The sequence below is a fragment of the Microcebus murinus genome, chromosome 26 (assembly GCF_040939455.1).
Source record: "Microcebus murinus isolate Inina chromosome 26, M.murinus_Inina_mat1.0, whole genome shotgun sequence".
NCBI lineage: Eukaryota > Metazoa > Chordata > Mammalia > Primates > Cheirogaleidae > Microcebus > Microcebus murinus.
The window spans coordinates 1,270,723-1,297,210 of NC_134129.1; the positions used below are offsets into that span (position 1 = coordinate 1,270,723).

At 45.8% G+C, this 26,488-nt stretch overlaps 1 protein-coding gene across 1 annotated transcript in view; it reads left to right on the forward strand.

Annotated features, from left to right (window-relative positions):
• The first annotated feature begins 13,957 nt into the window (after nucleotides 1-13,957).
• SCARB2 (scavenger receptor class B member 2) overlaps nucleotides 13,958-26,488 on the forward strand; it is a 54,146-nt gene continuing 41,615 nt past the window's right edge. The window contains exon 1 of the mRNA XM_012744175.3: nucleotides 13,958-14,279. Coding sequence (XP_012599629.1) covers nucleotides 14,163-14,279 — 117 coding nt within the window. The 5' untranslated portion in view covers nucleotides 13,958-14,162. The remainder of the gene's footprint in view (nucleotides 14,280-26,488) is intronic.

Sequence of the window (26,488 nt, forward strand, 5' to 3'; positions counted from 1 at the left end):
CCCTGACCCCCGCAGGGGCAGTCCCTCCCTGACCCCCGCAGTCCCTCCCTGACACCCGCAGTCTCTCCCTGACACCCGCAGTCCCTCCATGACCCCCGCAGACCCTCCATGACCCCCGCAGTCCCTCCCTGACCCCCGCAGGGGCAGTCCCTCCCTGACCCCCGCAGGGGCAGTCCCTCCCTGACCCCCACAGGGACAGTCCCTCCCTGACCCCCGCAGTCCCTCCCTGACCCCCGCAGGGGCAGTCCCTCCCTGACACCCGCAGACCCTCCATGACCCCCGCAGACCCTCCATGACCCCCGCAGTCCCTCCCTGACCCCCGCAGGGGCAGTCCCTCCCTGACCCCCGCAGACCCTCCCTGACCCCCCGCAGGGGCAGTCCCTCCCTGACCCCCGCAGACCCTCCCTGACCCCCGCAGTCCCTCCCTGATCCCCGCAGGGGCAGTCCCTCCCTGACCCTGTGCTCTCAAATTCTCTTGCCTCAAGTCTCCCTCTGGCTGACCCAGCGAGGTAAGTGCCTACGGATTGCATGAAGACATGTTTCGGTTTCACTGAATTCTCTTGCTACTTCAGAGTGCTCCTGATTTAAATATAAGCATTTCTTCCAGAGGAATAGCAGGAGTGCATTCTCCTGTCCTAAAATTATCGCAGTAAATTGTTATGTTTGTAGTCATTTAGGTAGAATCTTCTTATCTTGAAATCCTCTAGGAATAAACGAGCTTTACTAAACTTGAGAATCTAGGAAATACCTGGATAGTATCAAAGGTCAAAATTAATTCTGGCATCTACCCTCGCCCTGAAGTCCCACTGCCTGAGATGCATCTTGGTTCTCCCACTTAATAATTATGCTCCTGGGCATGTTACTGAAAAAAAAAATTAGGCTTCATTAATTACCTAGCCTGCAAATGGGGAAAATAATAGCCTCTCTCTATAGGACCACTGGGAAGGCTCAGTGAGATAAGGAACTCGGTGCTGCCGTTAAGAATCCCTGAGAACTGTGGAGTATTATTATTCAATATTATCATTCCAGCTGGGAAATGAGGGTAGTGATATCTGTCCTGCCTGTTTCACAGAGTTGTCATAAAAGTCAGTTAATGGAGTAGTAGTGTTTAGAAACCCTGTTATATATATTTGAGTAATTCTTTTGAAAATGTAATGGCCACCCTATCTAGCAAAAAGGCTAGGGAAAAAAATACTGGGAACATCACTAGCCTCATTCTTAAATAACATGTACTCATTAAATCACTACATTTAACACATTTCACCTTTGAGTTGAGAGAGAGAGAGAGAGACTCTGAGAGTTTCCCTGAGTAATGACTACAACTATGGTATGCAATGTGGTGCGGTATTAAACCACTTTGGTATCAGCATCAACTATAGTCGACAGCCACAGATGAACGTGCACAGCCGAGCATCAACTTTAACTGACAGCTGTGATATGACTTTTCTAATTTTTTATTTATCAAAATAAAATTGTGAACATTTAAAAATAACGTAATGAAAACATATATGTATATGTTACCTATTCTGATTTACATTACAAGTAAAGCTGCCTGTAAAGTAAAACAAGCTTGGCCGGGCGCGGTGGCTCACGCCTGTAATCCTAGCTCTCTGGGAGGCCGAGGCGGGCGGATTGCTCAAGGTCAGGAGTTCAAAACCAGCCTGAGCAAGAGCGAGACCCCGTCTCTACTATAAATAGAAAGAAATTAATTGGCCAACTGATATATATATATAAAAAAAAATTAGCCGGGCATGGTGGCGCATGCCTGTAGTCCCAGCTACTCGGGAGGCTGAGGCAGAAGGATCGCTCGAGCCCAGGAGTTTGAGGTTGCTGTGAGCTAGGCTGACGCCACGGCACTCACTCTAGCCTGGACAACAAAGCAAGACTCTCTTAAAAAAAAAAAAAAAAAAGTAAAACAAGCTTTCAGTGCTTTAAAGCACTGAATAAATAAAGTGCTTTATTTCCTCATCAAATAAGAGCAAAACAGATTCGTCGCCAATGCACAGCACAAACTACCCTGCGGACTATGAGTGCCGGCTGTGGGCAAGCTTTCGCGGCCAGTGAGCGCCGTACTGAAGTGGTTAATAAAAAGCATGTTAATTGTCTCCTACCAGGGAGGGAGTCAAAACCACTCAAATCCTGAAGATTCTTTGTGTAAAGCGGTTGTAAAAATCCTTCATAAAATACTTGAGAAATAATCCTATGTAGAGCACCTGATAGAATAAATATAGTTTGAAACTGTATTGTGTCTATTATCTATTAAGCTTAAAGTGAGCATTGCTATTCTCATTTTACAAATAGGGAAGTTAAAATGTGTCCATGACTTCTGGTGTTACTCCAAACATAATTCTCTCTCAGGACTTGTTTAATAATATATTTCATGGTGCTCTTTGGGTTTTTCCACAATTGTACATAGTGATGTTAAAGAAACATTTGTTAAGGTGAACTGAATCTTTGTTTCAATAGTTTGTAAAGCCAAAGAAGTGATTCAAATAAAACAATAATATATTATTTACTTATGAGGCTCATGTCCAATAACATCAGGAGATAAAGATAATCACCCAAGCTCATGAAAACAATTAGTGAGGGGATCACATCTCAATTCACCCAGAGATCCACATGTGATTCACCCAGAAAACTGCTGAATCATAAACCAAGGTGAAGAGGCAGCATGTGTTAGTGGCTAAGACCAGCATGGACTTAAATCACAGCCCACAATTTAATAATGCTGGACACGTCACCTGTAGTCTTCACACCTCAGCAGTTTCTTCTTCATAAAATAGACCTAATAATAGCCTATGTTGTCAGGTTATGGGATGTAGTATGGAGATAATCCAAAGCTGCACTCTCCAATAGACATATAATGCAAGCTATAAATGTGAGCCACATAAGTTATTGTAAATTTTCTGGTAGTCTTTTTAAAAAGTAAAAAGAAATAGATAAAGTTGATTTTAACAATATGTCTTATTTAACCCAACATATCAAAATATTATGATTTTAACATATAATCAACATAAAATATTAATGAGATATTTATTTTACATTTATTCATCCTAAGTCTTTAAAATTTGGTGTGTATTTTATTTTCAACACCATCTTAATTTTGACTACTCACATTTCAAATATTCGTTAGTCACATGTGGCTTATAGCAACCATAATTGGACAATAGAAATATTAAGTATTTAGCACCAAGGAAACACTTAAGAATATTGGCTCAAATGCATTCCCTGGGTTTATTGATAGGTTTGTTGTAGTCCTTACTATGTTAAAAGCCTAGGAAATATTTGTTAGCAACACAAGGTTGAAATCAAGTACAGGGCGTATACTTCCTTCATTTCAGTTATTTCTGTCCTTTTTCCTCCAAGGAATAAGATGTTGCCCTTTTTGCCTTCTGACAAGAGTAGAGGTTTGTCAGCTCCCAAGCTGCTCAGATGAGAGAGTTTACCTGAGAACCAAGTTGAAGAACATAGCCTCCATAAGGAATTTCACTGGAATTTTGTCTAGGTTGTTCATAAAATAAAAAAAAAACACCTCAAACTCTGTAAACTAATTTAAAGAGGTTCATTCTGAACCACATGTGTGACTGTAGCCCGGCACACGTGGCTCAGGAGGTCCTGAGAAAACGTGCCTGCAGCAGCCAGGTTGCAGTTTGGTTTTATATATTTGCGGAGTTAGCTGAGCACTGGAGCCATTTGGGACAATCCTGCTTAATACACAACAGAAAATGCACCGATGACTGCTTATTCCTTTTCTTTCTTCCTGTGAAAAAAGGCACCAGAGATTTCTATAATTCTCTTCCCATCACTGAATTTTCAAAACATCATATTGTAAGAGAGACCAGCACTCAAATCAGAAATGGCATATCGAAAGGGGCGGCCCTGCAAAAATAACAGGAAAATCCCACGATCTCCTCAGTAACAGTAAAAGATCAGTCCTGTGAGTTCTCTGCTGATAGGCACCCTGCAGGAGCTCTGTTTTGCACAACTTGTAAGGAGTGCTGAATAGATAGAAAGAGATGTAAATCTCTCTCTTTCAAAATTGTTTTTTGAGAATCTGCCTATTTACAGTCTGAAGAGTTCTGAGTGAGCAGCAGGGCGTAAGCTCCAGGCCTCAGCCACAGCTCGAGGACTGAGTCACATCTCCTGGGATGATCCCTTCTCCACAGAAAGGAGGGAGAGCCAACTCTTGGATGTTGACATCCTCGAAGTTTTTGTTAGCCCTGCCACCAAGAAGAAAGGAAGGAGCTCTCGACTGTACCTGATATTTTACAGCCTCCTTTGAAAAGCCTCAATAACTGGTTTTCTGGGCCAGCATATTCTTCCTTTTCCACCTCCCCAGAGAACAGTAAATTAACCTCTTCTTTCTATTCTAATCTCTGCCCAAGCAATCTTCCTCCACCCATGGACACCTACTAGGCTTTCCACCCTAACAATATGAGAAAGAAAAAAAATCCTTGGGATATTTAATATTTATACATTTCCTTCTTATACCCTCCCATTTTCTTATAAAATTCCGATGATTCACATTCTTTTATGTTATATAATTTTAAAATCCACATAACATAAAATCGACCATCTTAAAGTGCACACATCAATAGCGTTTAGTGCATTCACATTGTTGTGCAAACTCTATCTCTGTCTAGCTCCACCAACCCCAAAGAAAATCCGGTACCTATATTAAGAGTCCCTCCTTATTCCTTCCTCCCCTAAGTCCCCAGCAACCAGCAATCTGTTTGCTTATTCTGGATATTTCATACAATATGTGACCTTTTGTGTTTGGCTTCTGTTACTTAGCCAGATGTTTTCAAGGTTCACTCTCATGATAGCATGTTTCAGTACTTCGTTCCTTTCCTTTCCGTGGCTGAATAACATTTTCCATTGTATGTATATAACATATTTTGTTTATCCGTTATTGGCTGACGGACATTTGGGTTTTTTCCTACCTTTTGGCTATTGTGAATAATGCTACTATGAACATTCAGTTACAAATATGTATTGAATACCTGTTTTCAATTTTTTTTGATATAATATCTGTAACAGAAGGAATGGCCTGAAAAAATAGCGAAGATATTTTCTGTCTCTTTAAAACATCCTGCACTGCTTTTTGAGAATTAAAATCTGCATCCCTGGCCAGGGTGGTGGTTCATGCCTGTAATCCTAGCTCTCTGGGAGGACAAGGTGGGCATATCCTTTGAGCTCAGGAGTTCGAAACCAACCTGAGCAAGAGTAAGACCCCATCTCTACTATAAATAGAAAGAAATTAATTGGCCAACTAATATATATATATAGAAAAAATTAGCCGGGCATGGTGGTGCATACCGGTAGTCCCAGCTACTTGGGAGGCTGAGGCAGAAGGATCGCTTGAGCCCAGGAGTTTGAGGTTGCTGTGAGCTAGGCTGACACCATGGCACTCACTCTAGCCTGGGCAACAAAGTGAGACTCTGTCTCAAAAAAAAAAAAAAATCTGCATCCCTGTTTCAGGCCGGTGGTTGGGAGGGGCAGAGTAAGTCATTCCTTATTTGTGCTAAAGGAGATGGTTCAGCCCAGACTGGGTAGGGAGGTCCCCTGGGTAGAGGTCAGGGGATTGATTGTCTTCAGTGGAGATGGGATGAGCAGAATCATCAACTGTAGTTGAATAGCAATTGCCTGAAGCTGAGAACCTGTCCTTTAAAAGCTCTGTATTTTTGTTTATTAGGAGGAGGATGGCATTTCAGACAGGAGTCTCCATCTTCCTCCTTTGTGGGCAAAGTAATAAAATGTCTCCTTTCTTCTCCCCAAACCATTTGTTCTTGTTCTTTTTTTTTTTTTTTTTTTTTGAGACAGAGTCTTGCTTTTTTGCCCAGGCTAGAGTGAGTGCCATGGCATCAGCCCAGTTCACAGCAACCTCAAACTCCTGGGCTCAAGCAATCCTCCTGCCTCAGCCTCCCGAGTAGCTGGGACTACAGGCATGCACCACCATGCCCAGCTAATTTTTTCTATATATATTAGTTGGCCAATTAATTTCTTTCTATTTATAGTAGAGACGGGGTCTTGCTCTTGCTCAGGCTGGTTTCGAACTCCTGACCTTGAGCAATCCGCCCGCCTCGGCCTCCCAGAGAGCTAGGATTACAGGCGTGAGCCACCGTGCCCAGACTGTTCTTGTTCTTGTGATGCAGCCTTGAGGACAAGTGGCCAAGCTTTCGGTAACATATCTAGGAGTATAATTGCTAGGTCATATGATAATTCTATGTCTAACTTTTTGAAGAACCCTGAGTTTGTATCTTGATCTCCTCTGGTTTGATTCAAAATGAAGGAAAACAGTGCTGGCCAAAATAGCTTACAAGGCCGTTAAAGCAATCACTAGTCATGAATATTCTGAAACATTCTTCATTGAGGCTGTCAACGGAAAAAAGCCAAAGTCTGCAAAATAATTTTAAAGAGATTTATTCTGAGCCAAATTTGAGGACCATGACCCGGAGCCACTCTCAAGAAGCCTTGAGCAGGTGGACTGGCTGTGGCTGGGTTACAGTTCAGTTTTATACATTTTCAGAGAGACAAGGGTTACAGGCAAAGTCACAAATCAATACGTGAGAGGCATACATTGGTTTGGCCCAAAAAGGTGGGACATCTCGAAGGGGGGTGCTTACAGGTTATAGGTGGGTTTAAAGATTCTTTGGCTGGCAATTGGCTGAGAGAGTTAGACTTCATCTAGAAGACCAGAAAGGATATGCTTATTTTAAGATAAGGTTGTGGGCACTCTGGGAGGTCCAGAGAGGAGGACATTTTAAATTTACAATAGGCGCCTGCTAGGATGTTTTAAGATGCTTTAAATTTAAGAGTAGGCATCTGCTAGGAGGCTGGAGTCTTTAAGACATTTTAAATTTATGATAGGCATCTGCTAGGATGCTTGAGTTAAGATAGGGGCTTCTTATCTTTTAGGTGATGTTAATGCCATACCAGAATCAGGTTGGGAAGTAAATCACAGCTTTACTTGGTTAACAAAAGCCACTTAGTGGGAATTTACCATTTGTCAGCCTGACCCAGCTGACCTCTTTAGGAAGGAGTTTTTAGCAAAAAAAAATCAGAGTTCAGTCCTCAAGGCTAAAAAGAGACTGTATTTATTGTTTATCAAAGAACTGGAAATGTGGCCAGGCTCGGTGGCTCACGCCTGTGATCCTGGCACTCTGGGAGGCCAAGGCGGGAGGATCACTCAAGGTCAGGAGTTTGAGACCAGCCTGAGCAGGAGCGAGACCTTGTCTCTACTAAAAATAGAATGGGCCGGGCGAGGTGGCTCACGCCTGTAATCCTAGCTCTCTGGGAGGCCGAGGCGGGTGGATTGCTCGAGGTCAGGAGTTCGAAACCAACCTGAGCAAGAGCGAGACCCCGTCTCTACTATACATAGAAAGAAATTAATTGGCCAACTAATACATATACAAAAAATTAGCCGGGCATGGTGGCCCATGCCTGTAGTCCCAGCTACTTGGGAGGCTGAGGCAGAAGGATTGCTTGAGCCAGGAGTTTGAGGTTGCTGTGAGCTAGGCTGACGCCACGGCACTCACTCTAGCCTAGGCAACAAAGTGAGACTCTGTCTCAAAAAAAAAAAAAAAAAAATAGAATGAAATTAATTGGCCAACTAAAAATATATAGAAAAAATTATCCTGGCATGGTGGCACATGCCTGTAGTCCCAGCTCCTTGGGAGGCTGAGGCAGAAGGATTGCTTGAGCCCAGGAGTTTGAGGTTGCTGTGAGCTAGGCTGATGCCATGGCACTCTAGCCCAGGTAACATAGTGAGACTCTGTCTCAAAAAAAAAAAAAAAAAAAAAAAAAAGAAAAGAAAAAGAAAAAGAATTGGAAATGTTTCTAAATAAATACTTGTAAAGTTAACTGAAAAACAATTTTGTTTGAGGTTGGATCAGTACAGAAGGGTTCTAGGTCATAATTCTGCAGAGCCTCAGGGAATGTGAGGAGTAGGTTAGAGGTGGGTGTGGGTCTTATTTTTGCTCTTTCCCTAGTTGAATGTCTCCACCCCCTGCATGGCACCCCTTCCCTGGCCAAGTACTTCCTCCCCACCACTCCTGGCTGAGCCTGCCTTGCCCTCAGGCAGCCCTGTCTCCCCTCCTTCCTCCCCCTCAGGCGGGGTTGCAGAGTAAGCTTGGTCTTCTCACTTAAACAACTTCTACTCATGGAATGAATCATCAAAAAATAACTGTAAACTCTTGTGCTGTTGATTTAGCCCTGATTTCGCAATGTGCGGGAAATCAGACAGCCCTGATGTTTCATAACATGCTGGCTTTACCACACTGAGTTGAATGGCTGTCTAAACACACAACCCAAGCTTTATTTGCGTCTAGAAAGTACCATCAAACTACCCTGAGTGAGAAAAGATTAGAATATATTTCATGTCAAAATATACATTGAAAGTTTCCTGGCTGGAGAAGGCAGCAGACAGGGCCATGGACAACCTCACAGAGATTCCTTCTGCCCTGGCATGGTGTGTGTATGATAAAACATAAACGGTAGATTGGCTCTACTTTAGGGAGCTGTAAACCTGCCCACAAAAAGAATGTACAGAATGTAAGAACTTTGACATTACGAGAAGTGAGGAAGGGAAAAGAGAGTAATTTTTTCTTATGGATCCTACATTGCTGAAGATTGAGGGTGCTCCACAAACATTTAGACATAACACACATCAAATCACTAGGGTGTGATGGTACATTTTATAGATCTCCTTCAAATAATAATAAGAAAGCCAAGAGTTTCAGAAATATCTTGGAGCTGGACCTATCACAAAGGCCTAGGGCCACTTCCATTCTTTTTTAGCCCCCAGGAATATTAAAATAATTAATAAATAACAAACATGGTAGTTCTTCTGTCTATTGTGGTGTAACAAACCACCTCAAACTTAGTAGCTTAATATACAGCCATTCATGTGCTCACAATTCTGCAAGTTGGACACGACTCAGGAAGGATGGTTCATCATCTCCCTCCCATGGGGCATAAGGCTAAGTTCATCTGGGAAACTTGTTTGAGCTGTGACATCCAGGATGGCCTCTCATTCTCCATTGTCCCTTTTCGTGCAGTCGCTCATCACTCATCAGTCTAAGCTGAGCTTCTGATATGGCAGCTGGATCCCAAGAAGGTAAGGGCAGAGGCTGCTAGGTCTAACCCTAGAACTGGCACAGTATGACAGTTTTGTCATATTCGTTACTCAAAACAGGTCACAAGGCCAACCTAGATATAAGAGGGAGGAAGTAACCCCCACCTTTGATGTGAAGAGCAGCATCAGCCTATAAAAATAGGAAGAAGTGTTGGCAGTCATATTTGAAGATTATCTGCCCTACAGGGTTATAAAGATCATGGTGTATTTTTTTTTTTTTTGAGACAGAGTCTCGCTTTGTTGTCCAGGCTAGAGTGAGTGCCGTGGCGTCAGCCTAGCTCACTGCAACCTCACACTCCTGGGCTCAAGCAATCCTCCTGCCTCAGCCACCCAAGTAGCTGGACTACAGGCATGCGCCACCATGCCCAGCTAATTTTCTCTCTATATATTGGTTGGCCAATTAATTTCTTTCTATTTATAGTAGAGATGGGGTCTCGCTCTTGCTCAGGCTGGCCTTGAACTCCTGAGCTCAAGCAGTCCTCCTACCTCGGCCTCCCAGAATGCTAGGATTACAGGAATGAGCCACAGCACCTGGCCGATCATAGTGTATTTTAAATGTTTACATTTAACACATTAACACTTAACATAAAAGTACACAATGACTGTATTTTAAAACTCATTTAGGTATAACATCAATATTCTAAATTTAAGGTGGAGCCCAAAGACCCCTCTTGCTTCCCTATGGTAGCTCTGTCTTATAGTCTGTGAAGGAAGTTCTTCTTTCTGCATTCTGAATGATTGTATAATTTCAACAGGCATCAACAACCCTTTATTCTTTTTTTTTTTGAGACAGAGTCTCGCTTTGTTGCTCAGGCTAGAGTGAGTGCTGTGGCGTCAGCCTAGCTCACAGCAACCTCAAACTCCTGGGCTCGAGCGATCCTTCTGCCTCAGCCTCCCAAGTAGCTGGGACTACAGGCATGCGCCACCATGCCCGGCTAATTTTTTTATATATATATCAGTTGGCCAATTAATTTCTTTGTATTTATAGTAGAGACGGGGTCTCGCTCTTGCTCAGGCTGGTTTTGAACTCCTGACCTTGAGCAATCCGCCCGCCTCAGCCTCCCAAGAGCTAGGATTACAGGCGTGAGCCACCGCGCCCAGCCCAACCCTTTATTCTTAAGTGTGCTCATTCTTCTCAGATAAAGTATTCCATTTTAAGGACAGAGGGGTCACCAGGAAAATTCCTGATTATCTCCCTGCCACAGCATTAGCCTCCTTGTTTTGTGTCTTAGTCCATTTAGTGTTGCTATAACAGAACACCTGTTTTGAGCCTGGGTAGTTCATAAAGGAAAGGTTTATTTGGCTTACAATTCTGTCAGCTGGAAAGTTCAAGATTGGGCATCTGCATCTGTTGAGGGTCTCAGGCTGCTTCTACTCATGGCAGAAGGCAGAAGGGAAGCCAGCAATGTACAAGATCATATGGCGAGAGAGGAAGCACAGGGTGGGGGAGGTGTCAGGCTCTTTTTAACAACCAGCTCTCCCCATAACTAATAATGAGACCTCACTTCCAGGGGAGGGCAGTATTCTACCCATGAGGGATCCACCTCCAGGACCCAAACATCTCCCCTTAGGCCCCATCACCAACATTGGGGATCAAATTTCAACAGCATGAGATTCAGAAGATCAAACACCCAAACCATAGCAGAGTGGTCTCCAGGAAAGTTTCTGATTGTCTCCCTGCCATGGCATCAGCCTCCTCATCTAAACAGTAGGAGCAGTAACCCCTGGCCACTGTTCCTGCCCCAGACCCTACAGATCAGAAATGAAGAGGAAGTTCCAAGGGGCATGGAGAAGCTTATATCAGAAGTGGAGGGCTTTGGGCCAAAAGTTCACGAGAGTAGTTGTCGTGGGGTGGAGAGAAGATGGAACTGAATAGGGAGACAGCCAGGCCAGGGGCTAAAAAGCTGTGCCAGCTTTGTAATAAGACAGAGATACTGTGGTATCACAGACTGCTATTTTGGGGAACATACATTCTTAAAGTTATTTCTTTTCTTTGCAATTAAGCCTCTTTTGTTCTGTCTTATGTTAATACATTTTTACATGCTAATCTGGTCAGCTGTGCTAACAGGAAACAAGAAAGAGGTTTTTGTCAGCTTGTCCTGAGTTTTAAAGGGCAAGCAGCTTGACCAACTGCCTGACATAGTGGAAACAACAGAGTGAGAACCTCAAAGGGAAAGTAAACTGAGAGCAACTGAGCTGGACCCTGTCCAGAAGTCTCCTGCACCGAGACACAGCGCTCAGCCAGTCCGCCTCGCGTCCACCCACAGCCAGTTAATGCCCTGATGGCCCAGACAAGAGGCAAGAAGAGACTTCACTGCACAATGAGAAGATTGTCCTGGGCTTGGTGGCTCAGGGCTGGAGGGGGCTGGTAACTATGGAGTTTGCTGTCCAGAATAGAGCCAGTAAACAGGAAATCTGATTTTGGTAGTCAAGAGTGGGGTGGGGTTCAATTTGAGCATGAGCCTCTGAGTGCCAAGCACCCAGGCGGGCAAGTCACCGCATCTTGTTTTCTTGTTAGGGAAGGAAAACACACACAGTTGTACCAGGACCACAGCCGATGCCTAGGAGGGGGACACAGGGCAGGGCGGAGGCAGGTAACTGAACTCTAAAGCAGAGACGGGGACACAACAGGCCTAGGCCAGGGCAGGGCTGGGAGTAGGGAAAAGCTGGCAACTGTGGGCACATGAGGACTGGGGACAAGCCAGGCATACTAGCCACCAGGCTTGGACAGCTGAGTCATTCTGGACCCTGCCAGGTTCCATTCACACACAGGACTGGTTTCTGGAGCTGCTGCTGAAAGACCTTTGGTAGCCACAGCTGCATTGAGCTAGGATTGGGCAGCCACAGTCACCACCAGTGCCCAGCCTCAGTCCTGCCCTCACCATTGCTCTAGTCATCTATAACTGAGTAACACCCTACACCAACATTTGGTGGATTAAAACCACAACAATCCTCTCTTTGGCATTTTGGGCAGGGCTCAGCAGGGACCATTCATCTCTGCTCCATAATGTCTGGGGCCCGTGACGCAAAAGGCTAGGGACAGCTGGGAGGGCACCTCTCTCCCACGTTCTGTACAGCATGATAGTTCAGGGTAGCTGAACTTAGGGGTGGGTTGGGGCTCCAAGAGCAAGGATTTCCAGAGTCCCAGGCAGAAGTTGCAAGGCATTTATAATCTAGCTTCAGGAGTTCTGGGGTATGGTCATTTCCACCACACTCTATTGGTTTACCAAATTACTAAATCCAGTCCGAATTCAAGGGGAGATGGTACAAACCCTATTTCTCAATGGGAAGAGTGGGAAAGAATTTGCCACCAAGCTTAAACTATCACACCGTCTCACCACATCCTCAACAACCCCCCCCCCACACACACACACTGATTTGCTGTCCCCAGATTTCCATTAGTGACAGCAGGGAGAGAGCAATGCACAGAGCAGAAAAAGTGAGGAGTTTGGAGGCCACAGCCCTGCACCCTGATCCAGGCCGGCGGGTTCTACCACTCAGCAACTGGCTGAGCTCGTTAGGTTACTTAGTTCTCTGAGCCCTGGTTTTCCTGGGCTAAGATAAGGATATTACTACTCCAGTGGCCAAGCAAAGGTACTTCTCAGATCTTCCAGTGCAGACAGCAGAACTGACTGCTGAGCTCTGCTGGAATCTATCCTCCGGTATTTGCCCCCATCTGGGCAGACACCAGCTTTCCACTGCTGCTCCCAGCCCCTGACTGAGCACAGCAGGGACACTAAGGCAGGCCTATTTCTGAAAGATGTCAGATTCCTAGGACAAGCTCACTTGGCTCAAAGACCCCCTCACCCCAGTTGCCTTGCTGGACTTTATAGTTGTAGTACCAGGTGCTTCCTTCCACCGACCTTGCTTCCTAGCCTCGTTCCTTCACATGATCACACCTGCACCCCAGGTGCGGCACCCTGTCCGTTTCCCTCAAGTATCTCCTGGGTAGTGCCTCTGTCTGGCGCTGGCTCTGAAGTGCTGGCACAAACACAGGCACCTGTTCACAGGGCTGCTGTGGGCATTGCGTGGGTGTGTGGAAAGTCCCTAATAAGGGTCTGGTGCGCTTTTACGACGCCCTTAGTGTTCTGGCCTTGGCCCAGGTATGCGGGACCTGACGGTGAGCAAAGCAGACAAATACCTGAGTGCTACCTGCTTTAGGCTTCCTGCCGACTCCCAGCTCTTGGACAGGTCACAGAGAGCCCTGCAAAGTCCGGCCCCACAGGGTCGACGCTCCCTGTCCACACCCCGCACACCTAAGCCTGTTTCCTCCTTCGGTGTTGCTCTTTTGCCCCCGGAACCTTTGCCCGCTGTTCTTCCACGAAAGGCCTCTTCCTGAGTGTCTTGCACACCCCCACGTGACAAACCCTGACATGTCCCCCAGGACTCAGTTCAGCTGAGGGGTCCCGGGTCATCTGGGCAGCACTGGCTTGCAGGCCGGGGTCTCAGCGCGCACGGGTGGCAGCGCTCGCTACGCTACGTTGTGTCACGGCGCTGTGACAGTGTCCCACTAGCTTGGGGGCGCCACAGCAGGGGACTGCCTCCCGCATCTCAGATCCGTTCGTGGCCCAGGGCAGGCCGCAGCAGTGTCTGCGGGGTGAGGACCGGACCGGCGAGCCCGGCGGGATGACCCGCAGGGCTGGGGCGCGGGGGCGGCCGGCCTGCCGAGGTCACAGCTGCAGCCACTTGGGAGCCGCCCGGGACCGGCCACGCCGGGCGTGGGCCGAATCGCAGCGGCCGCCACGGGGCACATGACCGCGGCCGCAGCCTCCGCCCCGCCCGCGCGCCCGCGCAGTCGCCGGCTGTCGCCTCCCGGGGCCGCGGCCCGCCCGCCCGCCAGCGTCACCGCCCCGCGCGCTCCCTCCACCCCCGGGGCTGCGCCGCCGCCGAGGGAGACGAAACCACAGCCGCGACCCGGGGCGCGCGGCCCGCCTGCTCGGTGCACCGGGAGGCCTGCGCCTCGGGGCCGCCGCCCTCCGCCCGCGCAGCCCGGCCGCCGGCGCGGCCCGCCCGGGAGCGGCGCGGCATGGGCAGGTGCTGCTTCTACGCGGCGGGGACGCTGTCCCTGCTCCTGCTGGTGACCAGCGTCGCGCTGCTGGTGGCCCGGGTCTTCCAGAAGGCCGTGGACCAGACTATCGAGAAGGTGAGGCGGGGCGGGCTGTGCGCGCTCGTGTGTGCGCGCGCGTGTGCGCGTGCATGTGTGTGTGTGTGTGTGCGCGCTCGTGTGTGTGCGTGTGTGTGTGTATGTGCGCGCTCGTGTGTGTGCGTGTGTGTGTGTGTGTGTGGGGGGGGTGCCAGCGCACCCTCCCACTGCTGAACCTTGTGCAAAGAAAACCTGCACTCGGCCAACCCTCAGGACCAGAGAGCCCTCCTTTCTTCCGAGTCCTCCTGGGCGTTCAAGAAGAATGGGGAGAAATAGAGACTACTCTGTCCCTTTATAATAACAAGATTATGGATCTTGACTTTTCCAAGGGCCTTTCACTTTTGCCCTGTCGTGTGCCTTTCTCTGCTCCCTCCTCCGCGCGCCCCAATCCCTGCCACTTAACGAAGAAAGAAAAGTCAAAGAAAGACACCGCGGAAGAGGCAGAGCGTGTTGTTTGCTCGCTGCAGCCTTTGAAGTGGTTGGGGCTGGGGTGAGAAGTGGTTTGCGTTCCTGCCTTCCAAGGGGGCTGGGCAGGGGTAGCCAGGCGTGGTCTGTGCTGAAGGCCAACTCGCGGCTTTGTGTCTTGTCCCAACAGTGTGTTGCTTTGTCTCTCCATGGATTCCTGTTCTCCCCAGACTGCCGCGGTTTTCAGGCACAGGTGCACTTCGATCTCTGCAGGAAGCCGAATCTGTCTCTGCCCCAGATGACTGGGCTGGGGGCTAGCCCTTCCAGAACACTTGCTCATCTCTTGACTTCACTGGTCATCTCTTCTGCCCTTTCACCCAGGTCCTCCAAGCTGTGTCAAAAGGGGAACAAGAGAGAGTCACTGGGATCACTTTTTCCTTAAAGAAAGAAAAAACATGCTGGAGGAGCCCTTCCTGCCAGCTCCCGTAGCCACGGGCGTGGCTTCTCCCACAAGTTTGCACTTGCCCTCCACCAGATAAAAAGCCCAGGCCTAATCCAGTTGGAGTCACCGGACTCCACCAGTGAGTAAAGCTGTCTTCTTCCAGGTGGCAATGAGGCTAACTGAGGTTTCCAAAAGTAATTGATTACTTGAAAAATTAATTTACTTTTTAAAAGTTCACATTGCCAAGGCCAGACAAGGCCCACTATCTGAGCTTCTCAAAGATCACCACTTCTCCTGAGCACTCATATTCGAGGAGGAAAAAAAAAAGAATCCTTTCTTCACTTCTGTCCAAATTCAAATCCACGGCAAGATTTGTTTGAGGATATTAGTTCTGCTTTGGGTGACTAGATTTCAGCACTCCGATTATAGTCAATATGTGAATTTTCTTGTGTGATTTTGAAAGCCTGTTTCAGGGGAACCCTGAAACAGTGACATTCCCAGTGCCCTGCAGTCTCTGTGGGTCCCTGTTTCACTGGAGGAGGGGCGGCTGGGAGGCAACTATCTGGGGCCTGAGTTTGTGTTGGTGTTTCCAAGTGCTTTTCTCCATGCGGAATGGTCTCTGTCGGGCTGATAGGTAATGGCACAGGGGAAGCGGGCCTTCAGAACTGCCCAGCCCCCACTCGGGAGCACTGCACATATGGTGAATGGAATGATAGGACAGGACTAGTTCAGTGGACTGACTTGGGAATATTCTTAAGTCAGTAGAGGTCTGGCATTATCATTCAGCCCTTTCCTGGGTTACCTATAGGGGGCTATGTATTTGGGGGAAGGTGGGAAAGAGTAAGACTTTGCAGGTCAACACTCCTGGGCCTGAATCCTGGCTCTGCCACGTACCAGCTGGGTGACCATGGGCTAGTTGTTCAATCTTTCTTGATTCATGGTTTCTCCATCTAAATGTAAATAGGGATAGTAACAGCTAATGTATATAGAAAGGTTAAAAGGATTATTCAAGAAAATGAGTGTGATTTTCCTGGAATATAGTTAGTGCATAATAAATGACAGCAGTTTTATTTTTATTAGAAGCCACACAAAGAAAAAGTACGTGAGATTTGAAGCCAGATTCCCTGTTTTCAAATCCCAGAATTGCCATTTAATAAGCTTTGTGACTTTTGGCAAGTTCCTTAACTTCTCTGAGCCTTAATTTCATTACTTGTGTTAATAAAGGGGGGGGGGATGTGGGACATTAGCTATCTTGGGCACAGTGGTGAATTTACTGTGAAGCTCATGAGGCTTAAGCTTTGGGTTCCTTACTTGCACAGGTCTTTCCAAAGCCCTGAACCTAATTCAGTATCTGACATTTTCTTTTTTCTTAGGAAGGGCCCCTCCCACTCGTTGTTAAGCTTCAGAGATCTGCCTCTGCGCGTGTGCTGTCGTGGGGCCGAGTGCACAGCACTTAGCACACTGTCAGGCGCGGAGTCGGCGATCAGTATGTGGTAGTTGTCACGTTTTCATTAGCATTGCTATGGAACAATTCATTCATAACTTGACTTTAATATAGATGTAGTAGAATCCACTCTGATCCTGCCAGTTCTTCGTTTTTCATTTGAAGGTCAGGCATGCCCTGGCTTATATACATTAAGAAGAGGAGACAGAAAAGGGATGAAATTTAAATGAGTAGATCTGACTGCTTGTGGTAAGCTTAGTAAAATAATTCCTTTCAGAAGAATTTGTCTCAAGTGATCACTGTCCTTGAACCCTGCAGTGAGCAGAGGTGACTGCCCAGTGAATATAGTGGAAAGAGTCAAGATAGTTCAGTTCCGTTCTTGGCCTCACTGGTCACTGCCTTGTATTGGGCTAGCTCTGTAATTATTTCTGCTTCAATTTTCTCATTTGTGAGAGAGGCATAGTAGGACCGCCTTTCTCTTCTGCCTGCACTTACTTCCTGGGGGGCATTATAGACATTAATAAGGCCTTCTCTAGCAAGAGTTTGGGCCTTCCTAGAGACAAAGCTTTGCAGAGACCCAGCAGTCAGTTTTCCTCCTTGGAGCCTGGAAGGGCAGGATTTTATATTGCATTTCATTTGGTAGCCCAACTAATCCCCTCGGCACCTAGCACAGTGCCGGATACATTGTAGGTGCCTACTAAATGCCTGTTGGCTGACTTGTGGTCATTTTAATGGACAGAAGAGTGTCCTGAGAATCAGCAGAACTGGGTGGAAATTCTTTGCCACTAGGAAATACTTGGTTTAAGCTGAACAAGCAAAGTAGCAAGTTATTTAATCCCTCAAAGCCTCAGGTTCCTCCTAATAAGAACACCCCCTTCATAGGGCTGTCAGAGAGTGAAATGAAACAATTGCTGCAGAGCACCCAGCACGGTGCCTGCATGTCGACATTCGTTATTGTTTTTAGCTACTATTTTCTCATCTGTGAATTGAAGCTTACATAGAAGCTAAGGTTCTGTGTAGCTCCAAACTTCTGCACTCCTATGACACGGGCACAGTGACCTTTAAGATCAGCTGTGCAGCTCAGAATATTAAATTTGCCCTCTTCCCCCTGCTGACATGCTGGGGGTTGAACATCTCCCAGGACTAGGGACACAGAACTGGCCAAGTCAGTGCTGGCTACCAAGGGGCAGGCGGGCGCGGGAACCAGTGCAAAGGAGAGAATCCATTTATACTTTCTATTTCCTCTTCCCAGTCCAGGCGGGAGTGTAGCATTAGGGCTCAGGGATGAGACGCACTTACCCATCACCTGCACCTAAGGCTCTGGGCGAGTGAGTAACCAGCGGGCCTCGTTTGGGAGCTGTACTGACTTTGGAGCTGTTCTGCTGGCGCCTTAAGAAATAAAATATAATCGGCTGGGCGCGGTGGCTCACGCCTGTAATCCCAGCACTCTGGGAGGCCGAGGCGGGAGGATCGTTTGAGCTCAGGAGTTCGAGACCAGCCTGAGCAAGAGAGACCCATCTCTACTAAAAATAGAAAGGAATTAATTGGCCAACCAAAAATATATAGAAAAAATTAGCCAGGCATGGTGGCGCATGCCTGTAGTCCCAGCTCCTCGGGAGGCTGAGGCAGGAGGATCACTTGAGCCCAGGAGTTTGAGGTTGCTGTGAGCGAGGCTGATGCCACGGCACTCTAGCCCGGGCAACAGAGAAAGAAAGAAAATATAATCACTTAACCAAATAATTTTGATGGTGAATATGTGGAATCATCTTTTTTAAAGTCAAATCAGTGACACATAGTCATTGCAGTTTACGTAAATACGATCAACCACATATACCCTTAAAGGGCTCCGTCTCGTGTATGGGCCTCGTCGCCTGAGTTGCCTCTATTCAAAGTTAAGAAGACTTAGAATTTTGGTCTAAGATTTTTCTTAATCAGAAAAAACCTTAGCGATGACGTAAATCTGTATGTTACAGTCCAGGAAACTGAGGCCCTGGAGAGTAAGTGACTTGTCTAGGGCCGAATGGAGCAGTGGGAAGAGGCAGGCAAGCCCACTGGGTCTCCTGACACCGGATCCGCTTTTCCCATCTCGAGGTGATCAGACGGGACTTGCCTGGGACAGCCCTGCCTGGTGTATGTTACCTGCTGTTCTGGTGGAATTACTGGCACCCTCTTTTCTCCAAAAGATTTCTGGTTTGGACAATAAATTCTTTGGCTGTCCCCTACCCCTCCATTCCACATTGTCTTTATATACCACACGGTCTCCCGTTGCTTTGCAAAAAGAGGAGCAATGCTGTCTAAGGCACTGAGACCCACTCAAGCTAGCTGAAGCAAGATAGGCTTTTTGTTTTTGTATTGGTAAATCTAGAAGGAGAAGCTCAAAATCCAAGGGTGGAACCTACCACAGCAGAGTGAGGCCTCCTGGGAGCACAGAAGAAGGTGGAGAGTCAGCAGGAGAGAGAGACAGGTGCCCATGTCTCCTCCCCTCTGATTTCCCGCCAGCCAGCCGTCCTCTGTCTGCTGTCCTGTCCTAGTCCCCTACTAGCTCCACTCTGGGCTTGCCGGGCCCATTGCCTGCAGCTTCCCAGCTGCTGGGCGTCCCACAAGCTGCACCTCCTAGTTTCCCTTTTTCAAGTTCCTAACAGAGTCACGTGATGGGCTCAGCACAAACAGAGATCATTGAGCTATAAACAGAGGCAGTATCGTTTATTTCCTTGCGAGAGTCTTTAACTCCTAAGCAAAACTATCCAACTCTTTCCTGGGTTTTAGAAATATGATCTTGTGATATTAAAATCATATTAAGTTTCTTTCGGTGTCTTGCTAATCCGTGTTGACTGTGAGTGCATTTGTTATTAATGATGAAGACAATGCTATAGACCAACAGGAGTCCCTAGACTCTAGGGAGAGGCATCAAAATCCACATGGGGAGATGTAGAAAATGCAGACCCCCCTCAGACCTGCTAAATCAGACTCTTGGGAATAGGACCCAAGTTAAGCTAACCATTAAATCTATTACTGGTTTGTATAGTAATTGTTTTAGCCCATGTCTTCATTCCTTGAGATAGTAATGGTAGTTGAGGGTATTACTATTAATAATTACTGTTAATCTGCAAGCTTACATTAAAGAAAAGATGATTTGCTGGGGTGAGGGGAAGGTTCCTGCCTGTGGAAACCCCTTTGCTTTATTGTTGAATAAAGTGCAAAATTCATTCTGTCAGGCCACAGTGAAGGGACCATCTGTTCTGCTAGACATTCGCTTGTTTCCCAGGGAAGAATCAGCAGGTGGAATTATAAGCCTGTTCATGAAAACAGAGGATGTTGTTCAAGTGACCAGACATCCATGTCCTGTATCATCAAGATCTGTACTGTCTATACAAAATGTACTAAGGTAGGGACCATTTTAAATCAATGCTGGTAACTAGTCAAAAACAACTGAGGGAAATAGTTTGTTCTAGGTGTTTGCTTTCTGTATCTAAAAGCACTTTTAGGTACATGCTTTGGCAGTCATTCTTTTATTTAGCAACTATTTACTAGGTGTGCACCATTTGTGAGGCAGTGTGCTAAGAGCTACAGATATAACAGTAAGCAAGACACAATCCCTGGCCTTTTAGACATTATAATCCAATTCAAACCTTTTGGCCTCTGTTCCCTTTACACTCTTAACAGTTATTGAGGACCCTAAAGAACTTCTGTGTCTGTGGGTTATATCTGTTGATATTTACAATATTAGAAACTACAACTGGTAAGGTTTTTTGGAGAAATCTTTAAATCAAAAGAATATACAAGTACGTATTCCAATAACTGTCAAAGCAGTGAAACGCCATGCAGCCTCTGGAAAACTCTACACTCACTTAGGGAGAGGCAGTGAGCAAGGCAGTGATGCCTTCGTATTATTATGGAAATTGTTCTGACCTCGTGGCTGGAGAGGCTCTGGGGTGGGGGAGCATCCCCCAGGGGTCCTCAGACTACACCCTGAAAACCGCTGATTTAGTTTTAAATTTAATTAATCATTTTGATTTTTTAAAATATATTTTTTAAAGTACACAGTATCTCTGTGTTATATTTCTGTGAGGCCAGTTTGGAAGCCATATTATTAATGTTTTCAAGCCACCAGAATTTTTTGTTTATTGTGTTTCTCATTCACTTGCCCTCTTGGCTTCCATGTGAGTCCAGTGTTAAAAACAGTAGTTTAGGCCATCAGTGATTCCAGCTCTGTGAATCTCCTATCTTTCCCTGTGTGCTGATTAAACTAGACAAGAACATTTGCATCTCTATAATTGAATTACTCAGTAATTCCCTCCTAGCCTCAGCCCTGCTGAGATTTTCAACCCATATGACAGTTCAGTATTTTAACCTGGCTTGAAAGCTCTCTTTGAAGGTAGAGGTCCTGTCATTTTTAGTTTTGTATCATCTTCTACTGCCAAATGCAATGTCTTACATAAAATAATGGCCAGCAAATATTGCCTGGATGAATGTAAGGATGAATAGAGGAAAATTATGTCTTTGGGGAAGATTTTGTCTGCATGCTGTAGCTCAGTCTCACATTTTGTCCTACTCTGTGGGCTAGTGGTCACGTGTTTGCCTCACGAGTGACATATGCCCTTAAAATCTGGAAACTTCACCCATTGGTCCAGACCTTCAGTGTCTTTTGAAACATGTGATGCTTTGCAGGGCTGCCCCCATCCTGTGTGGCCACAGCCTGAGCAGAGCAGGGGCCAGTCCTTAGTTGGGCCTGCCTTTCTCGCTCCCCATGGCCTCAGTCCCTTAGGCTGCTGCCACAAAATATCACAGACTGGGTGACTTACAAACAACAGAAATTTATCTCTCACAGTTCTGGAGGCTGGGAAGTCCAAGGTCAAGACCCCAGCAGATTTAGTGACTGGCGAAGGCCCACTTCCTCACAGACAGCTGTCTTCTCACTGTAACCTGACGTGGCAGGAGGGGGAATGAGCTCTCTGGGGTCTCTTTACAAGGGCACTCATACCATTCAAGAGGGCTCCACCCTCATGGCCTAATCACCTCCCAAAGGCACCACCCCCCACTGCCATCACCTTCTGGGTGAGGATCTCAACCTACGAGTTTTGGGGGAATGCAAACATTCAGACCACAGCACCTACCAGCCCACACATACCTGCAGGCTGCCGGCGCCCAGCAAGGTGCCCTTTGTTGTCACACTTGTTCTGTTTTTCTCAGAGTAGAGAAACATCTCTCTGTATCTGCCGCTCTTTATCAAAAGAAAGAAAAAGAAAGATAGCCTGAGAAGGCCACATGTTTAACAAAAATGGGAAGGGGCGCACTTCTGCGCGGAAGGGAACGCTGTTGCCAGGGCCAGACGTGCAGACAAGCGCAAGCCACAGCTGCGTCGCCCGCCCGCCCGCCCGCCTGGGCCCTCGGCGTCTGGTCCCACTGCCTTTGCTCCCCTCATGTGAGGCAGAACGGCATTGGCACGGTCGTGGGGTCACTTATTGCAAGCCCCGTATTTTAAAAAAATCTTTTTTTAAACTGACAATAAAAACAGTGTATCATTGTGGTATACAACATGATGTTTTCATGTGTGTATATATTGTGGAATGGCTACATCAAGCTATTTAACATATATATTACTTCACATATTTATCATTTTTTTGGTGAGAATACTTAAAATCTACTCTTCACAATTTTCAAGTATTGTATTCAATATATTCTTATTAACTATAGTCACCGTGACGTATAATAGATCTCTTGAACTTATTTCTCCTATCTAACTGAAATTTCGTGTCCTTTAGCCAAGATCTCCCCAACCCTCCCAACCTCTGCAATTCCCATTTTAAGGATATTTTCTTTTAATACTGTATTTCTGATAATCAGCAGTAATGGAAGAAGACATAGGTAGACATACGTGATGCACATATCACCTATTTCAACTTTGAGAACTGTTAATGCAATCACAGCCCACCAGATTGTAAAATGAAAAATAACAGCCGTGCAAACTACACACAGAAGCTGGGCATTGCTTCCATGCCATACTTCCTATTTATTCACATCTTAAAATCCTCTTTCTCACAATTATTATGTGCCAATTAAGATCTTTTAAAAAAAGAAAAAAATATCCTTTTTCACCCCCTCCCGTAGCTGCCTCCTCCACACAAACATATATTTTCCCATTTTTCATGCCGTGTATGAGATTTTTCCTTTTAGGGCAGCAGTTCTCAGCCTTGGCTGCACATTCGTAATCACCTGGAAGCTTTGAAAAATACTCCGGTGGGTGTTTAGTAGCAGGAGGCCTTTTTCCGGATAGCTATTCCACCTTATTGTCCTGTCTGTAATTTATAGACAAGAGTAGCCACTCACCCATGAACTAGTATTTGAATCTCAACTGTCACATCTCATTAGTTGGAGTTAAAGCACAATGATTTAAGCAACAGCGACATAAAAAAAAAATGAATGCCAATACATTTGTTCCTGAGTTGAAATAAGGTCAGGAAATAAGGGTAGAGTGTTAGTGACAGCTTATTTCTTTTAGCCCAACAGAGAATAGGGGCTGGGTGTGGTGGCTCATGGTTGTAGTCCCAGCTACTTGGAAGGCTGAGGCAGGAGGATCATTTGAGCCCAGGATTTGAGGTTGCGATGAGCTATGATAACACCACTGCACTCTAGCCAGGGCGACAGAGCAACACTCTGTCTCAAAAACAAAACAAAACAAAAACCCAAACAAACCAAAAAAACTCCAGAAATAACTGAGAACAAATAAGTAGTGGGAATTACTTAAATTACTACAAGAGTCTGTGTTGGGTTTGCTTAATTTTAGGGAGCAATTTTAAAAAACAAAGTCAACCAACTGTTGTTTTGATTTGTAGTAAGTGCTTTTTTTTTTTTTTATTTTATTTTTTATTAGCATAAACATACAGAACAGGAATGCTTTTTTTTTTTTTTTTTTGGAGACAGAGTTTCACTCTTGTTGCCCAGGCTAGAGTGCTGTGGCGTCAGCCTGGCTCACAGCAACTTCAAACTCCTGGGCTCAAGTGATCCTCCTGCTTCAGCCTCCCGAGTAGCTGGGACTATAGCTACATGCAACCATGCCTGGCTCATTTTTTCTATATATTTTTAGTTGGCCAATTTTTTTTTTTCTTTCTTTCTTTTTTTTTTTTTTTTTGAGACAGAGTCTTACTTTGTTGCCCAGGCTAGAGTGAGTGCCGTGGCGTCGGCCTAGCTCACAGCAACCTCAAACTCCTGGGCTCAAGCGATCCTCCTGCCTCAGGCTCCTGAGTAGCTGGGACTACAGACATATGCCACCATGTCCGGCTAATTTTTTCTATATATATTAGTTGGCCAATTAATTTATTTCTATTTATAGTAGAGACGGGGTCTCGATCTTGCTCAGGCTGGTTTTGAACTCCTGACCTCGAGCAATCCGCCCGCCTCAGTCTCCCAGAGTGCTAGGATTACAGGCATGAGCCACCACACCTGGCAAATTAATTTCTTTCTATTTTTAGTAGAGACAGGTTCTCGCTCTTGCTCAGGTTGGTCTCAAACTCCTGACCTTGAGTGATCCTCCCGCCCTGGCCTCCCAGACTGCTAGGATTACAGGCGTGAGCCACCATGCCCAGCCTATAGTGAGTGTTTTATACTGGAGTCCAATGAGAACTATCCACATACAGAATTGGTCTGCATTATCTCTGGGTGAATTTAGACTGCACGGATGGCAACATGGATGCTTAAGTTGTGTTTAATTATTAAGTAGCACTCTGTTCATCTTAAAGAACAGCTAGCAATGCTTTTGAGTACTGATAGTTCCCTTAAAAATACTTCTTATTCCCATCAAAGCTTAACGCAGTTCTTTCAGTGCTTATTTTTATCCTCTGGAAGTGGCTTACACCAGCCAGGACAGCTGGGTCCATGACTCTCGTGGTGGTGCCTTCCCAAACGACGGACATTGGCCTGACTGGGAGGTAACGTGTTCTCTGGCTGTGTTGAGTCACGCCAGCACTCAGCAGTGGAAGCTAATCCAGCCTGTGTGGTCCCTCACCTAAACGCCAGGCATTAGCCTGGCTGGCACTCCATGCCCACTGCACGCAGCTCAGAGACTGTTCTCAGGCCCGACTCTTGCCAGCGTTCTGTCTGCTCAGCCTGAAGATTCATGCTGGGTGAAGATTTTTTTTTTTTTTTTTGAGACCTGATTTTGCTCTGTTGCCTAGGCTAGACTGCAGTGGCATTATCTTAACTCACAGCAACCTCAAATCCTGGGCTCAAATGATCCTCCTGCTGCAGCCTCCTGAGTAGCTGGGACTACAGGCATGCGCCACTATGCCCGGCTGATTTTTCTATTCATTGTAGAGTTGGTGTCTCGCTTTTGCTCAAGCTGGTCTGGAACTCCTGGCCTCAAGCGATCCTCCCGCCTCGGCCTCCCAAAGTGCTAGAATTACATGCTAGGATTATACCATGCCTGGCCCTGGTTGAAGATTTTTTAACTTTTGCTTTAAAACAGTCCCATGGTTCACGCCTGTAATCCTAGCTCTTGGGAGGCCGAGGCGGGCGGATTGCTCAAGGTCAGGAGTTCAAAACCAGCCTGAGTTGGTCCTTGCCTGCGAGAGTGGCCACTGCGTTGGTGCTCTGGGGCTTGGACCCTGTAAAAAAAAAAAAAAAAAAAAAAAACAAAACCAGCCTGAGCAAGAGCGAGACCCCGTCTCTACTATAAATAGAAAGAAATTAATTGGCCAACTGATATATATATAAAAAATTAGCCGGGCATGGTGGCACATGCCTGTAGTCCCAGCTACGTGGGAGGCTGAAGCAGGAGGATTGCTTGAGCCCAGGAGTTTGAGGTTGGTGTGAGCTAGGCTGACGCCACGGCACTCACTCTAGCCTGGATAACAAAGCGAGACTGTCTCAAAAAAAAAAAAAAAAAAAAACAGTCCCATGGCATACATGGCAAAATATATACTTCTTTAGTACTCTAAGAAATGCAAGTTCAAACAAGATGCCATTTCCCCACTTTTAAATAAGGAAAGATTTCTAAAAATCTTAAATAGCAGTATTTGTGTACATATACTATAATGGTTGCTCACACCCTGCTTTCTGGAAGCAACTTGGCAACATTTAAAGGCTTATAAGTTTGTGAAAACTTTTTTTCTTTTGACCCAATAATTCCAATTGTAGGAGTCCATTCTAAGAAATTATCCAATGCGTTGGAGAAATATACTCAAAAACGTTTACCACAGCATGGAAACAATACAAACAATACAATGTCCAATAGTAAGAGAATGATTAAATAAACTGATTTATCACTGTACAGTGGGTTAGTATACAGACATTATAATAAAGTTCTCAAAAATTATTTAATAACAAGGATAATCATTTATAGAAAATGAGTGAGAAAAACTTGATAAAAAATAATACATATCTTATGATCTCCATTTTTGTTTAAAATGCACATATATCTGCATTGATAGAACACCAGAGGGAAATAACCTACATGTTAATAGTGGTAATGTAGACAACAGGGAAATAAAATTTTGTTCCTTTTACTTTCTTTGTTGTTCATATTTTCTATGACAAATTAGATGGAGTGGGTAGAAAGAGGATGGAGTGACATTTCACCTGATTTAAGGCCACAACAATCAGTAGCCTAACTGTGAACGGGGACTGGATGTAACGTGCCTTTTCTGCACATTTGCAGTAATGTTATTTGCTGCTTTAAATATCTCTTCTAACCCTAATGTCAATGTGGAAATTTCCATAGATTGCTCATTGACAGTGTTATCTAGGTATTTTTCTCTTAGGCAAGAGTGATATTTTCTTGCTTACAAGTCTATTTTTTTTTTTTTTTTTTGAGACAGAGTCTCGCTTTGTTGCCTAGGCTAGAGTGAGTGCCGTGGCGTCAGCCTAGCTCACAGCAACCTCAAACTCCTGGGCTCAAGCGATCCTCCTGCCTCAGCCTCCCGA